The 16,177-nt window shown below is 42.2% G+C and overlaps 1 protein-coding gene across 1 annotated transcript in view; it reads right to left on the bottom strand.

The window, feature by feature from the left end:
- Arhgap10 (Rho GTPase activating protein 10) overlaps positions 1-16,177 on the bottom strand; it is a 295,503-nt gene that overhangs the window by 22,393 nt on the left and 256,933 nt on the right. Inside the window, exon 22 of the mRNA XM_013522864.1 lies at positions 5,947-6,106. Coding sequence (XP_013378318.1) covers positions 5,947-6,106 — 160 coding nt within the window. The remainder of the gene's footprint in view (positions 1-5,946; positions 6,107-16,177) is intronic.

The raw sequence follows: 16,177 nt of genomic DNA, 5'->3' as shown, positions 1-16,177 counted from the left end.
CATTACAGCTGACTTGATGTTAGGAGGTGGGGCCTGGCTAGAAGAGGCGGGCCACCGTGGGCATGATCTGGAAGGGGGTGCATCTCCCCTCCCCTCCTCCCTTAACTCTCTGCTTCCTTTCTGCCAGGGCACAAGCTGCTCTCCTCTGCTGTGCCCCTCCACCATGCCTTGGAGCCAGCCAGCTATGGACCGAAACGTGAGCCAAAATAAACTTCTTTTCCCTTAAGTTGTGGGTATCAGGTATTTTGTCCCAGGGACAAATGAAGGAACGAAAACAATCTCTTCCTAAATTTATATACCTTCCCTCCTCTTACTACAAGCAATGGGTCCTTTTTTTTTAGTTCGGAGCAAAAAAGCAAACCTTTACCAAGATAAATTCCCTAATTTTCTTTTCAAATAATAGTCATGATATTATGGTTAAAATATAAAAAAGACACTAGCTTTTAGGGTGACCTCACTGCCCTGGTCCAATAGGTTTGGAAGCAGTGAAAACAAAGAGTATCCAAATGGGGGTTGGGGTGTAGCTCAGTGGTACAGCACCTGCACGGATTCAAGACACCCTGGGTTCCATCACAGCAACACACACACACACACACACACACACACTGTGGTTCGCTCTTAGGACAGGGGGAGACAGTAGGCAGACAGGAAGGGAGGAAGTAAAGACGAAGTCTGCCTATGGGTGTTACCCTGTAATTTCTAGGGATGTGCCAAACTCCTCAAAAATCTGTTGAAAACTGTTTACAATTATTATCTTTCTGAACCTCAGATAAATCAAAAACTACTGCAGTATACTAAAGCCACAAACGATATTCAAAGAGAAATCTGCTATCTCCTAGCAAAATTTACCACCTTGCTAAAAAGCAGTCCTGGGGCAATGGTGAAGTAATCTGAAAGGTCAAGCAGTTGACTCTGGGAAACCTCGATTTGGTTAATTTAAGTCTACATAAAGTAGGTTGACAATATGTACAAGGTTTTGTATGGGAAATGGAGCGTACTACTGAGTGACCTGGGTTTTTTGTTTGAGACAGGGTCTCAGTACACTGCACAGGCTGGCCCCGAACTCCCAGGCTCAAATTATCCTGCTACCTTAGGACTACAGGCATGCTCCACCACACCCACCTTCCATCTAGTGATTTTAAACAACCACTATCAGGCTGGAAGCACAGCTCACTGGTAGAGCACATGCTTATTGTGCATGGGTATAGTCTCTGGCATCAAAGAAAAGCAGCAAAAATAAATAACCAACCAACCAACCAACATCAAGTCTGCATAGGCACAAATCTCTGGGTACAACAGTGGCTCAGGGGAGCAGCCAGGATACATGTTTGGGGAATATCTTAACATTCAGTATAAACAAAGCCAAGCCTCTCAGCAGGTAGGCGAGGAAAACACTGCCTTGCTGACCTGCCAGCCCATCTCATGAGATGTACCTCAGAGTACAGATATCCCCCCCAGCTAGAAAAACTTATACTAGGGAGCCACCATCTTGAATATACAGAAAAGGAGGTATGCCTTTTCATCTTAAATCTGTAGAGAAAGCAGACAGCAATGCCTGATATTTCTTAAAAGAGATTTTTCTTCTGTGGCAGAAAACCTAAGAGGATTACTTGTCAAGGACCCAGCTCTATCAATTACAATTGAAGAAAACCTGTTTAGAGAAAACTACTTTATTGGGGGAAAAGAGTTTGGAACATCTGAAATACCGTGACCTATGATGTAATGTCCTCTAAGGAGACTGAGCTCGCAATCCTTCACTGGCAGTGAAGTCACCCATCACCTTACCAAGTGCACAGGTAAGTAATAGTTCCGGATGGACTGACGACAATGAATAATACTCACAAGTCATCAACAGCAAAAACTCAAAAAAATCCAATTCTGCTGCATTGTTTTCCACCTGCCAGAGGCCACAGATGTATTTACACATTGCCTCCATCAGAATCACAGCTGTAGGTTTTCCTCTGTAAATTTTCTTTCCGTGGCTAAGGTTACAGGATTTCTGTACGAGAGGGTGATTGGGTTTCTGTGTGACCCACATACAGTTGGACTCCATGCCTTGGGACCCGAGACAGGTGTTTCTTTTGGAAAAGAGAATCAACCACCCCGGTTCTAAACCAAGCAATACAGGCAATGCCTCCTGTGTAACGCCCTGGGCCGAGTTTTAATGACTCCATCTCACCACTTTGGTTACAAAGGAACTTGATCAGCATTTACGCAGAACCCACAGTAGTCAACACTCAGGGTTGAGGAAAAGCAAAGAGAAATACAGACACACAGACACGCACACACACACAGGGAGGGAGAGGGAGGGAGGTAGCCTTGTAAACGCTAAGGAAACAAACTGCTATAAAGAGAAATTGATGAGACTATTTTGGTGGAATTCCTGGAAGACGAGTTTTTAATCTTTCTTCATATGGAAGAAGGAAGATGGATCAGAAAACCAACAGGTAGCTTAAGAGACACCAGATGATATGCAGACAGAAATGGAATTTCAGAAGGGCAAGCATTTTTATAAACGCAAAATAATTAATCCAAGAAATTAAATAACCTAATAACAATGTCAGTATCAGAAAAAGTTTAGGGTATAAGATTCAGTTTCTATCACTGAAAATGTTATGGTCTAGCTTGGAAAAGACATATAGAAAGATACACACATACCACATAAATATCAAGTAATACTAAAAGGCAAATAGTAACTTAGTACTCAAAGGCAATAGTTTATTGATGCCCAGTAAGGAGTATCAGTAAACAAAGGTATCATTTTAAGGCCCGCTTGTAGACTAGAGTATGAAGGGAGACTTCCTGGAGGTGAACACTACATCAGACCCTGAAGACAGGTCAGCTTATCTTAAACAAGTAGGCAAGAAGACATTTAGGACATAAAGAATCAAAATATTCAGGAAGTGCATGCAGGCTACTGGAAAGACAGCAAACATGCCACCCCAGAAGTATGCTTTCTTAGTGCACGTTTTCACACTTATACACAGAAGACAAAATCACTGATTTCGTGGAAGTAGAGCATAGAACAGGGGTGACAAATCTGTGGCATTCATGGTATTTTTCTTTTAAGACAAAAGATGTTAAAGTATGAGCTGGTTTTTATAAACTAAAATCTCAGAATTCAGGTTTAATTGCTGGCACTGTGCGAGAAGTAAGTGGGGTTTTGCATTGCAGTCTGCGAACTTATCTCTCAAAGGTTCGCCATCATCAGCACAAAACCATTAGTTCGACAAGAGCCTGGGAAGAGTGGGAGGGGAATGGAGAGAGGATGGGAACTGGGACAGTGGTGTGGCTGAATGAGCAATTTCTAAGTTCTACAGCACAAGTGCGGTAACTGGGTGAGTATTTCCAAAACAGCTAGTGCAGACAATCTGGAAAGGTCCCAAAACACAGGAATGATAAATGTTTGAAGTGATCAATATGTTCATTACCATGATCTGACCATTACACACTGTGGGCATGTACTGAAATGTCACACTGTACCCCATAAATATTTGCAGTCATTGCATGTCAGTTAAAAATAAAAACATATATTTAAAAACAGGCAGAGAAATCATTTATCCTAATTACACTGCTCAGAGAAGCTGTCTACAATGAACACACACTAGAATCAGACGGAGCAGGAACATGACCCCGCAGGTCAGAACTCACTAACCCTCACCTGGGAACTTACTAAAAATGCAAACTCTCAGGGCCCCCTGCGATCCACCAAAACACCAGCTCTGCGGTAGGGTCTTCCAGTGTGGCTTTTGGTTTTGTTAACCAAATCAAGGGCTTCAAGCATGCTGAGCATGTGCTGTATCACTGAGCTGCACCCCCAGCCCAGGTGTGTGGGTTTAATAAGCTCTAACAGGTGACTCTGAGGGGCATTCCAATTGTAAGGGTGCTCATCTATACACCAAAGACAAAGCTAGCTGGGTGTGGTGGCACACACCTGTAATCCCAGTGCTTGGGAGGCTGAGGCAGGAAGATCGTTGTGTGTTTGAGACCAGCCTGGGCTACAAAGTGAGCTCAAGGCCAGCGTAAACTGCATAGTGAGACCCTGTCTCAAAAAAAAAAAAATAAAAAAAAAATAAAGCTAGGCTAATAGATGCTTGCAAGTAAATCCTAAAACACCAAAAGCATTCTAAGACCCAAGAGAAACAGAATGTGTTTCACTGATTGCAATTTAAAAAAACCTGGTTCCTGAAGTAAGGGCAAGTCTACATTTTAACAAAAATCTTTCCAGACCCACTTCCACTACGCCTGCCCTCCTCCCTTTTTGGATCTCAAGGTTGGTGTGCTTCTCATGACATTTTCAAATGTGTATGAACAGGAAACTGGGGGATTCGTTCCTCATTTGATTTATGACCAAAATATCAAGCTCTTCTTGTTTCAGGCCTGGGTGTGCTGTGAATTGAAAAATGGCTGTCCCACAGCTTATAATGTCACTTTTCTACAGAATCAATATGGAAGAAAGATGACTGACTAAACTGTTCTCCATTGACTATGATCCACACTTACTGAAAGAAATAATTAGGGACCTGGCTTTCACTAAAACACACACAGGTTAAACTCCATCTTGAGCACAGCCAGGATGAGAATTCAGGTTCCTATGTAACTAGTTTTACTGTTGTATATAACAGTAAATTTTAAAAGACTTCTTCTTGTGAGTAACGAATAGTAAAGATGGGCTAGGGATGTGGCTCAGTGGTGTGGTGCTTGCCCTCCAGGTACGAGGCCCGAGTTCAATCCCAAAAGGCCTGGGGAGAGGCAGTAAAGGTGCAAGCTGAGCAATAAGCATGTATGACGATCTCAGGAGGGAAACAAGCTCATCCAGAGAATATGTTTCCGTACTTGGGCACTTCGCTCTGATTTAAGTTAGCTTTTCCACATCTTCAGGTTGCCCCAAAATTTCCGATGCCAAATTCCTCCAGACTCTCTTAATACTTAATAGGTTCATAATGATTTCATGTGAATTCTGCTGTAACTATAAAAAGCCAAGTAATGTGAGGGACACTTTCTAATCCATTTAAAGTCCCAAGAATTCCTAGCTAGGGTCAGATGACATCATTATCTACAGTTTATTTTTAGCAACTTCGGATTAAAAAAAAATTAATGCTCTCTGGGTAAATTATAAATATATTTTTGGATGTAATTTGATTGACTAATCAAGTAATACCTTGTAATTACGAATAAAGTTGTTTTTGTCTCCCCTGAACACTTGTTAGAAATTCAGTGTCCTTCTGAGGTCCCACACCAACCCCCATTCTGCCCCGACTCACAGCCTCTGTTAACACAGCAGGGCAAACTCTTATGCACTCAGAGGAGGTAAAGGCACTTGGTATGCTTGTCCTCATATTTGTACTAGACGTCCTAATATACCTGAGCTGATCTGCACATGTCAGGCACTAAACCAAAACACTGGATATAAAATCAGGTGTCATTCATCGAGTCTCCATTATGTAGGAGCTATGGGGTAAAACAGAGCAGAACGCTAACACCAAGCTATCAAACATTCACGTAACTAGAATACCACTCCACAGGCAGTTTCAAGAGACCATCGGTCACATGAGCGCATTCTTAGCACTCTCAAAATCTGCATAAGTAGTGAGACAATATTCTAAGTAGAACAGAACAAAGTCCACTTGAATGACCCAAAACTGCCACAAACTAAACTGGAAGATGTGAATTCACTTCTGAGGTAGCCCAGGCTGACCTCAAACTCATGGCAATCCTCCTGCATCAGCCTCCCAAGTGCTGGGATTATGGGTGTGTGAACCTGAAAATTTGAAGTAGTACCGATTTCCCCTTAGCCTATGCCCCGTTCTCCCTGGGGAAGCTACAGTGAACACAGGATAAGTAGCTCTAATGGCTTCAGTGCCCACTGGCCAAGTAAACATCAATCCAAAGTAGTCACAGCTCACTTTCCGTCAGCACCAAACCAAACAAAGCACAGCAACTTACGTAGTGGCTGCCAAGTCCCCGCAGGCTCCTCCATCTGCCAGGACGTGATTTCTGTCTGGTGCAGGGGACCCATGGGCAGCTGCAGTCGTAGGAGATGGGGAGGACAGTGAGTCCTGACTGCTTGCAGGGGTGTCCTCCTTTGGAGAGTTAGGACTATCACCTAGGCAGAAGAGAGCATTGAATGTCAAACAAATACTCAGACAAAAAAAGTAACTCTGCTAATAATTACATGCCATTACTTGATTAGTCAATCAAATTATATTCCAGATTGCATTTACAATTCAGCCTGAGAGCATTTGGGTGTCCTGTCTTTGCAGGGGCAGGGGGTGGGTGGGTGGCTGGATGTGTGTGTGTGTGTGTGTGTGTGTGTGTGTGTGTGTGTCAAAGATGTTTAAAATAAACCACAGGCTGCTATAGTCTGGATGTGAAATATCTTCTAAAGGCCCATTTGCTAAAAGCTTAGGCCCCAGCCGACGGTACTATTGGGCAATGGTGGCAATTTTAAGAGGTGGCATCTTGCAGGAGGTCTTGTGGTCATTGGGGAGGCGTGCCTCTGAAGGGGACGCAGGGACCTACGTCCCTTCCCCCATCCTTCATTAATTCCCAGGGAAGAGGAGACCAGCTCCGCCATGCCACATGGTCCCTGCTGCCATGTGTTTCCTCACCACTGCCCAAAAGCAAATCAGCCGAACAGTCATGAACTGAAGCCTCAAAAACTGTGAGCCAAAATAAACTTTTCTCTCCATCAAGCTGATTTATCTCACATAATTGTTTCACTAAGGGAAAGCCGAGGAACACAGTTCATCCCCAGGAAAGAGGGTTTTTCTCTACTACACAACACAGTCATCAACGGCCGATCAAGCAGAAGGGAACACCCTCACGGGCGCCACAGCGTGCCCTAATCCCAAGACCCCAGGCTCGAGTCCACGACAACAGGAGGACGGCCTGGAGCAGGGCAGGCCAGCTCTCTCCTTCCAGCCTCCTGCTGGTCCTCTAGGCCATGCTCAGTCAGCCGTTTGTGTGTAATAACCCCAACAACTCTGAAGAGACCTGGCTCTTGAACTGGTATCTTGGATCACAATTTCTAACAGCCCAACCTATGCAAATCCCATAGAGAAACTTCCATTACCCTGCTGTCTTAGTTACTTTTCTCTCATTGCTGAGACAAATACCCAACACCCAAAGTTAAGGGGGAAAGGGTTATTTAGTGTACAATTTGTAGAGGTCTCAGTCTATCACTGGATGCCTCCAAGGGAGGGTGGCATGGCAGAGTGGCATTGCAGATGAGAAACAGTTCATGTTGGTAGCAAAGCAACCAAGGGACAAGACAAGCCTCTTTCTGTTCTTCACGTTGTATCCATGCTACCAAATCAATCAGTGGAAGGATTTGCTAATCACCCACCCTTAATGCTAGAGCTGCACTGTGAATCACTCACACACTCTAGATTCAGCCACCCCTGAAAACTCCCCATCAGTGACTTCATGAGGCTTTGGGGGGCCATCTAGACACAAGCTATAAAACCTGTGAATAAGGGGGACAGCACACATGTCTCCCGTAGTGACTGCACGGGATGAATTCAAACCAAAACAAACAGGAATTTCCTATAGGAATTACACCGCTTATACATCCAAGGAGGACCATTTTATGAAACAGGTTTAGTATCATTTGTACATGTATGGGCTTTGGTAGAAAACACAAAAGATAGAAAAGAGAGCTCACAAGACAGCTGTTTCCTTCAACTGGTCTCTCACTTCTACAGTGCTCCAGCTACCATGAAATCCACCTGAACTGCACCAGTTATAAATTCAGCCTGCAGCCTAATCCAGTTTCCAATAAATAAGCAGCCCCAGGGTGGTCTGCAGAGACAGCAAAGTTCTATGGAGATGGTACTAACTTGGCCTCATTCTGTAGGCAATATGCTTACAATAGTTGGTCAACAAGTTGCTACAGCAGCAAATATTACTCAACACAGATGTCCTTAAGGGCAGCCACCAGCACCTTCAGGCTGACTGAGCCCTCGCGCTGCCTCAGCCAGGACCCTAGGACCAAGTATGTCCAAATGCCAGGAAAAGCTAACAATATGCTCTTCTAAAAACATCTTAGGTGGTTTTCAATTCTCCTAAAAGTAAACATGTGCCTAAAATGTTCAGGCTCTGATTAAGCCAGATCTTAAGATGCTAATCTTAGAAACTGAATATAGATAATAAATTTTACTGATTCCTAACCCAGCGTAAGATGTCTGAATGACTGTGTAGAAGATTCTAGGTGAGTGTTATGGTTTGTGTCTGGATGTCCCCCCAAAGCCTCATGCAGCCATGGGCCAGGCTTCTGCAATTTATGATTGATTCATGGTCCAATGCTGGGATTATGGGTGTGACAGCTACACCTGCCCTGGGGCAGACAGTGTGCCCCTGGGGTGGATAGTCTGCATACAATAGAAGGGAGGGAAAGAGGCTTACTCTTCCCTCTGCCACTCTTCCTTGATGCTCTTGCTGCTTTTGCTGTCTTCTGCCGCCATGAACTGTTGCCCCATGCCATGTGCCACTTTGCCTTGGAGCCAGCTGATTATGGACTGAAATCTCTACAAACTGTGCGCTAAATAAATCTCTCCTTCCTTAATTTTAGGTGTCAGGTATTTTGTCTTAGCAATGAGAGAAAAGTAACCAAGATAGTGAGGAAGGTTTTCTGAGCTCTTTTGGGCACAAGGGTGATGCAAGAGGGTGGGGCAGAACGTGAACTACCTGAATGCAGACCTTCCCATGGGCTGAGCCTTCTTGTACTCATACACTGTCCCTGTCCACAAAAACACTGTCTAGAGTACGTCTGGGTTGCTCTTGCTGTGAAGTCATTTTTTCCACAGCTCTTCACTACGAACGCATTTAGTAACTGGAGAAATTCACCCCCAAAGAAGGTTCAATTATCAGGCAAATGAACTGTGACCCACTGATAAACTACGGCTATGATTCTCGTTGATTTGCTGTGTTTCTGGGGGGTAGTCCACTTTGGAACAATGATCGCTTTTTCCCCGTGCTTGGAGAACTCAAATCCAACCGGCTCTTCTGCAAACGAGCCGGAGGGCAACAAGGCTTGGGGCTTCCGCATTCCCAGGTCCTACTGGTGCCCATGAATCATCCTGAGCAACCACTTCCTACAAAATTAAGAGGTTTGCAGGTGGGACCCTCAACGATAATTTGCATTGTAGCTGTCGGTTTGGGGCTTGGCTGGAAGCAGCAGTGTCCTCGGTTCTGGCACACAGCAAGAGCCTTTCAACAGTGAGTCCCATGAAGTGGCTCCAGGCTTTCAGGAGGCATCGCCCTGGCCCCCAGCTTCCCTGGGCCACACTCCCTGGCTGTGGGGCAGGGCTTGCCAGGGAGAGTCCGGGGCCAGCTTACTCCCTGACTTATTCCTACCAGGAGGAAGATGTCAAGGAAAAGCAAGTTTGGGGAACTGCAGACCAAAGGGTTAATGTTACTTTAAAATGATGTCAGAGCCCCTTACAGCCAGATGCAGCAGCTCATTTATGGTGTCTAATCCTTGCTCCAAGCAGAGTGATGCACCACAGACTGTCATTCAACATACTGACTCACATTCTATTAAAGGAATTCTCCCTGCCTGCCTGCCCTACAGTGGCAATCTGAACCCGCCAGTGAAAATAATATTGGGAGAAAGAGCTAAGCTTTCCCCGACTGATCAAACAAAGAGATACCTCCCTCTACTTTCCAAGTGCACAAAACTCTCTCCTTCACTGTTCGGGGGGAGAAAATCACCGAATTCAAGGAAGGAAGGGTATCACACACATTATGTACATAACATTACTTATGAGCATTTCTCAAACTTCCCCAAAATATCAAAGTACCGCTTTTTAATTAGTATTATCACAATAAAACTTTCAAAATTTTTTCCATGTCCACCAATTTCTCTGACAAAGATTAGAAGTCCTGTATTACTTACACTTGACAATTAGTCAAATGTCCTTGTCGGCTCTCGCCTGTCATTTCAGTGGTCCTGAAACCTGATCCCTAGGGCGCGTGTCACCCTTTCATAGGCATCTACTAAAACTTCACATGTGAGTAGAAAGAGAAAAATGGTGGTGAAGGACCTTCCCTATGAGCAAACTCCAAGATGAAAAACTCACCACAAAATGATCCACTCCCACAGGGAAGAGAAAATGGTGTCCTCGCCACATTAGCCCAGTTCTCACTTTTCCACACAGCGCTTGCCAGACTACCTGCCCTGCCCCTGCTCTCCTCTCTCTCGGCATCAGCAGCCATCAGTTTCACGGTCACATGACAGTTTTTCAGCCTGATTTGGTCTCCTATTTCCACATACATTTTTTGAGGGTAATGACCATTTTGCTAACCCTTTATGAGCACGGTGCTCTTCCAGCCACTAAGACCATCTCAGGAATCCAGCAGGCCCTCTGCCAGGAGAAATGTCATGAATATGGAAAGTCACTACTCTTGAAACCGAGAAGATGAACTAAAGCCTCAAAGTGTCCTCACGAAATTGGCAAGCAGCTTCTCATCTTCTCCCTTCCCTGCCACAAGTATTTCTCACCCTCTTTTATTCAATCAGCTAGCATTTCCCGAGCTCTTGCTTATGGACTCAGCCCACCACGAATGCTGAGTTATAAAGGGAAACCATCAGTCCCTGACCCAAACATGCCCACAAGTATGGTTACCGATGACAGGAAAAGATGGGTTGGTTATAATGTGTGGTTTTCAAGGAGCTTGGAGACTCATAAAAGGAGTTTCCAAACCTGCCAGTCGGAGAGGTGGGAGACATGTGGGAATCAAGCAACAGAAACAGGTAGAAATGACAGCCAGGATTTTGAAGGGGAAGACACCCTGGTAGGGAAAATACCAAAGCTGAAAGAACAAACAGGAGAGAACATGGCAGTTTTCAGAGGGGCAGGTAGTTGGGACTGGCTGCAGGATAGGCTCAGAGAAAGAAAGCAGTGTATGAAGAAGGGTAAGGAGCTTCATCTACAATGCCAGGGCGTATGAACTTATTCTGCAGGCACTGGGACATTGCTGCGGGGATTAAGCAGGGAGTGATACGAGCCAGAGAGTGGATTTGAGAGACATTCAGGCCTAACAGTGAATAGAACTAGCAAATACAGATGGGGGTGAGAGAGAAACAAGGTGATTCCAAGTTCTCCTAAAATTTGGACAAAAGGACATGCAAGAGGACATGCCTTTCAGGACAGCTGCTGGATTTCACTGTTCAGAACAGTCTGATTTCTCTATGGGCGTGGTGCTGGGAACTGAAGCCAGGACCTAGCACATGTTAGGCAGGTCATTTACCACTCAACTATAAGCCCAGGCCCAACTCAATTTGTTTATGAGCCTGAGCAAGTGACAAAGTACTTTATTATCATGAAAGACTAAAACAACCTTCAGAGATTGGCAAAAAATAAAATCAAGAGGAGAGAGTAAGAATCTGATACTTCTACCATACCCAGTAATTGAGAGGATGCCTCTGTCCTTGGTTTTAACATTTTGATAAGCTTTCGTTCTAGTTGCATTTCTCTGTTCTGATGATGACAAACTACTCTCCACTATCCTCTGATCTTTTCACCTCAACAGACCTGCTAGGAGGCCCAGAGCTTTGTGTTTCCCTTCTGCTCCGTTCTTTTTTTTTTTTGTCTCCCTCTCCAATATATTTCCTAACAGTTAAGGAATCAGTAACTGTTCCCTTTGCATTGCTTCCTTGCTATTCTTCCACGCAGCCTGAAATGTGAGAAAGGCATAAAAGCACAGGAGGTTTCTGCTGTTCTTCAATAACTCCAGGCAAGAGCTGTCTCTGCAGAGGCAAGGCTATTCCACATTCCTTATTCTTCAATTCCTGGCTTATGTGTTAACAGAATTCAGGAAGAAATGGAGAAGACAACAGAGAAGAGGAAAGAAAAAAGGCGCAAAAGATCTCTGTCCCTGCATCAGTTGATGGATATATACGCTGTTTCCGAGATTTAGCTATTACAAACTGTGCTGTCAGAAATGTGGGTGTGCATGTATCACTGCAATATGATGTCATTAGCTCTGTTGGGAAGACACCTAACGGGGGTGTCTGGGTCAAATGGAATTTTCATTTTTAGTTTTTTGAGGGCACATGAGCTTAAATACTGTATGGTTTCTCTTATGTTAGAAAAATATTTAGAGCAAAATAGAAAAATAGGAAGAGGGAGAAGTTCAGATAATTCCACAATTTATCTGTTCCATTGTTTCAAAACTATTTTAATGCATATGCTAATCTGCTTCATTTATACGACCAGTTTCTCTTTGTTCATTGCAAAGAAAGTTTTGTGCTCTTGTTTGTTTCTTCTAAATCCTGTTTGACTATGACTTGTAGTCTGCATAACATATTGACCATTCTTTTAATGATACACACTGTAATGCTATTGTTATTCTGTGATTATTTTGTTGTGAAACATTGTTTATTTTTTCATAGAAGAGTGATTTTTACATTTCCTTCATTCATATCTACTTGTATTACATGAAAATGAAGAACGATCAGTTGAATTTAATTTCAGCAAAGCTCACAGCAATGCATGTAGTTAGCTAGGACAGCTGCAGGCTGCCAGCGAGGGCTCAGCGTCAAGCCAAAATCATCTCAGATGCTTCTAATTATCAAATAGTTAATCACTAGGATCAAAGGAAGATTTACTGAGAACAAAGGAACTGCACTTGTAACAACACAGTAACACTTTTCTATAAAGGCCAGTCAGGAAATTTCCAGCCAAGATGCCAATGAAATTCTAAGTGGAATCCCACTTCTCCCACATATGCCAAGCAACACCAAAAACATAACATTTTAAAAATAAGAAGATATGCATGCACTCGAAATTATTCTGTGTATCTGTGCAACAGAAACAGGAAACATTCAGAGACCAGCAAAAAGCCATGGCTCGAAGATGCATTCAACCCGACAGAACCAGGCAGCTGTTGCAATCTTGTGGGGCTCTCACTCCCTACGATACACCAGACCTGGGGCTGCAGGGCTAAAATTTGCTCTGTGTGTAGAAGCAGAGACTGGAGAAGCTTCCCAAAGTAAATGGAGGCCAAAAATCTATAATTAAATTCCTTACATTCCCAGAGAAGGATCTGACATTTCTACCCTTCATCCCTGGGACAAGAGTTATGAATTCACAATAATAAGAAATGGTTCTCAGGGGCTGGGGATTTAGCTCAGCGGCAAAGCGCCTGCCTGGCAAGCGCAAGGTTGTGAGTTCGGTTCCCGGTACTGGAGAAAAAAACAAAAAAAAAAAAAAGAAATGGTTCTCAACCAAGCACCTAGGTGGTGTGGCAGAAGCAAAAGTAGAAAAAAGGAGGGAGGGAGGGAGGGAGGGAGAGGCAAAGGAGAGAAGGAGAATCCAACCTCATATAACTGCACACATACACACTCACACACAGAGCCCGCACAGTGGACTGGTAGACAAAAACTTCTAAGAACAAAATGTAAAGTAAATAAATTCAAGTAAGAAAATGTAGATGGGGAGATGTTTAAAAAAAAAGAAAAAAGAACCCTTCAATGCCTAGTGATCCATCTTTGGAATGCCCATAACAATGGAACATAATAAAATGTGTTCTCTTTGAATTCTTGGTCCTTGAATTTTGTTAGGCAACATATAAACTTCATGAAAAACTCAAAAGAATTTCAATCTTTGTCATAAATGAGTTACAATGTGTCAGGTGTACCACCATGTACTCAGAAAATTTATAAATTTGGAAATGTATAATATTGAGAATATAAGTAGAATTGCCAATATCCAGTTTCCAGAAGAAACAAACTGAGAGCTATTTCTTAAAAATAAAAAAATTTCAAAACCATCAATCTGAATGGCTTCAGGCTGTCAAAAAAGAAGGAAATTCTACACATGAGATATTACCATGAAATATATGACTATCAAATACAAAGAAAAAACATAAAATTATAGATATAAAGAGATCATATTAAAAAAAGAAAAATAACCATAACGACATCAAACTTATCAACAGCAAAACTAAATACAGAATAAAATGGAAGTAATTTTAAAGTATTAAAGGAAAAGAATTCTATGTAGAGAACTGTATATTCAAGATGTCAAACTGCCATTCAAATGTGAGGACCTAATAAAAATGTTATCAGACATAAAAATTCCCAAAAGTCTGGCATCCAATGAGCAATATTGGTAATGAGCAAAGAGAAATTACTCAAGACTTCAACAAAAGAAGCAACCCAGGATATTCAACTACCTTGATAATGCCCATGATTACCTTAAAAAAGAAAATTAAGCATAGTAAGAAAGGAAAGGAAACTGCAAAATAATACAAAACCAGAAGTCTGGAAAAACACCAACATGGGGACAGAGGTTAGGCCAGAGGAGGATAAACTCAACTGTCTTACTAAAGGTGGAGGGAAAAGTGGACATAAATAAAAAACAACTCAATAATCAGCTGTGGTGGCGCAATCCTGTAATCCTAGCACTCAAGAGGCTAAACAGGGTAGTCAGGAGTTCAAGGCCAGCCTGGGTCACATAGTGAGACCTTGTTTCCAGAACACAAACAAACAAAAGAATTCAAAAGATGAATAAGACTAGGTGACTCAAAATGAGGACAACCACTTTAGAAACACAGACTCTATATCATTTTCTTTGGAAACAACAGAAGAACGTTAGGTTTTTTAAAAAAAAAATGAAATAGGGAAGAAAAAAATATCAAAACTAATTAAAATACACAATGACAAAAATCTTAACAATAGTAATCACAATATATAAAATGGATTAACCCTGCCAATTAAAACACAGTGACTCTTCAAATGCATTTCTTAATACAACAATATGTTGACTAAGAAGCATGCTTAAAGGAAACAAAGGTTAAGATGGAAACACTAGGCAAATATGAACCAATGGGAAAGTAGTGACCCTAATAAATTACACAAAGGTCATGTTAAACAGGTAACGTGACAAGGTGATGTGATAAGAAGATAAACCCCTGATGATACAGCCTCAAGCAACAAATGACAAGCACAGTGTCTTGGTTACTTCTTTTTTGTTGCTGAGACAAAATACCCAACGTCCAAATGAAGGAAAGAAAGGTTTATTTAGCTTACAGTTTGTGGAGGTTTCAGTATATACTTGGCTGGCTCCGAGGCAGAAGATAGCAAAGCAACAAGAGCAAAGCGGGGAACGGCAGCCGAATAGCAAACATCCAGAGCAAACCGAAGGAATGGCGGCAAGCAGCTTGTTTCCCTGCCTTACTTTGTAAACAGGCTACCCCCACCTAAGGGGCGTGTAGCTCTCACATAATCTCCATGGCCTCCCCTTCCACAGGCTCAGGATGTATACAAAGTAAGCACCCTGGCTTCCTGCTGAGTCACTTAGCCAAACCTCTAGATTCTCTAAGTTGACACAATGTATCAACCATAACACACAGAAAAACAGAAAACTCAAGATACTATAGTTGGAGAGTTTAATATGCTCCTTTGACACTGGTACCAGGCAAGAAAATAAAAAGGAATGGGGATATATGCATAACCAACAATACAGAGCTCATCTACAAGTTGTTTCATACACACACACACACACACACACACACACACACCTCTCTCCCAAAAGAGGATATATCTTCTTTTCACTATCACATAGAATATTTTTGAAGGAAGGCTATAAAGACTTATCAAATTCTAAAGGGAAAATATTACGTAAATTCTCTTTTCAGATAAGAATTGCACAATAATCAGCAATTAATACATAAAAGTATATGTTTTGCAATTTTCACGTGTTAGCAAACTATAGTTAGAAAATCATACTGAAAACTAAATACTTAGAAGTACACAATAATAAAAATGAGATTTCATATTAAAATTTGTTCAGATATACCAAAAAATATCAAAGAGCTTTACAGCTTTAAAATATTAGAAATCAAGAAAGGCTAAGAACATTTTTGTCATACTGAAACAATCTTCCAACTTGTATACTCAAATCACAATCGTGACTGTTTATTCAAATTAAAATCAGTGTGAAGTCTCAATGAAAACAGAATTTATTGAAATAGCTTGATATCTGCTTTATATTGGTGTACTCATCCCATAGGGATTAGTGGCATACTGTAACTAATACACACAGCTATCCCATGAAGTGGAAAGCTAATATTCTTAATTATTACTTTTATCATTTATTAGCATTTAAAGCTTGCTTAGAAAAAAAGTCTCCAAAGTCATCATGGAAACTGAAAAGAAACTGTGATCTGA

This window comes from Chinchilla lanigera, unplaced genomic scaffold, assembly GCF_000276665.1.
Source record: "Chinchilla lanigera isolate Chin_1 unplaced genomic scaffold, ChiLan1.0 scaffold00070, whole genome shotgun sequence".
Classification (NCBI taxonomy): domain Eukaryota; kingdom Metazoa; phylum Chordata; class Mammalia; order Rodentia; family Chinchillidae; genus Chinchilla; species Chinchilla lanigera.
The sequence above is the reverse complement of the archived record's forward strand: the minus strand, read 5'-3'. Positions and strand labels throughout refer to the sequence as shown.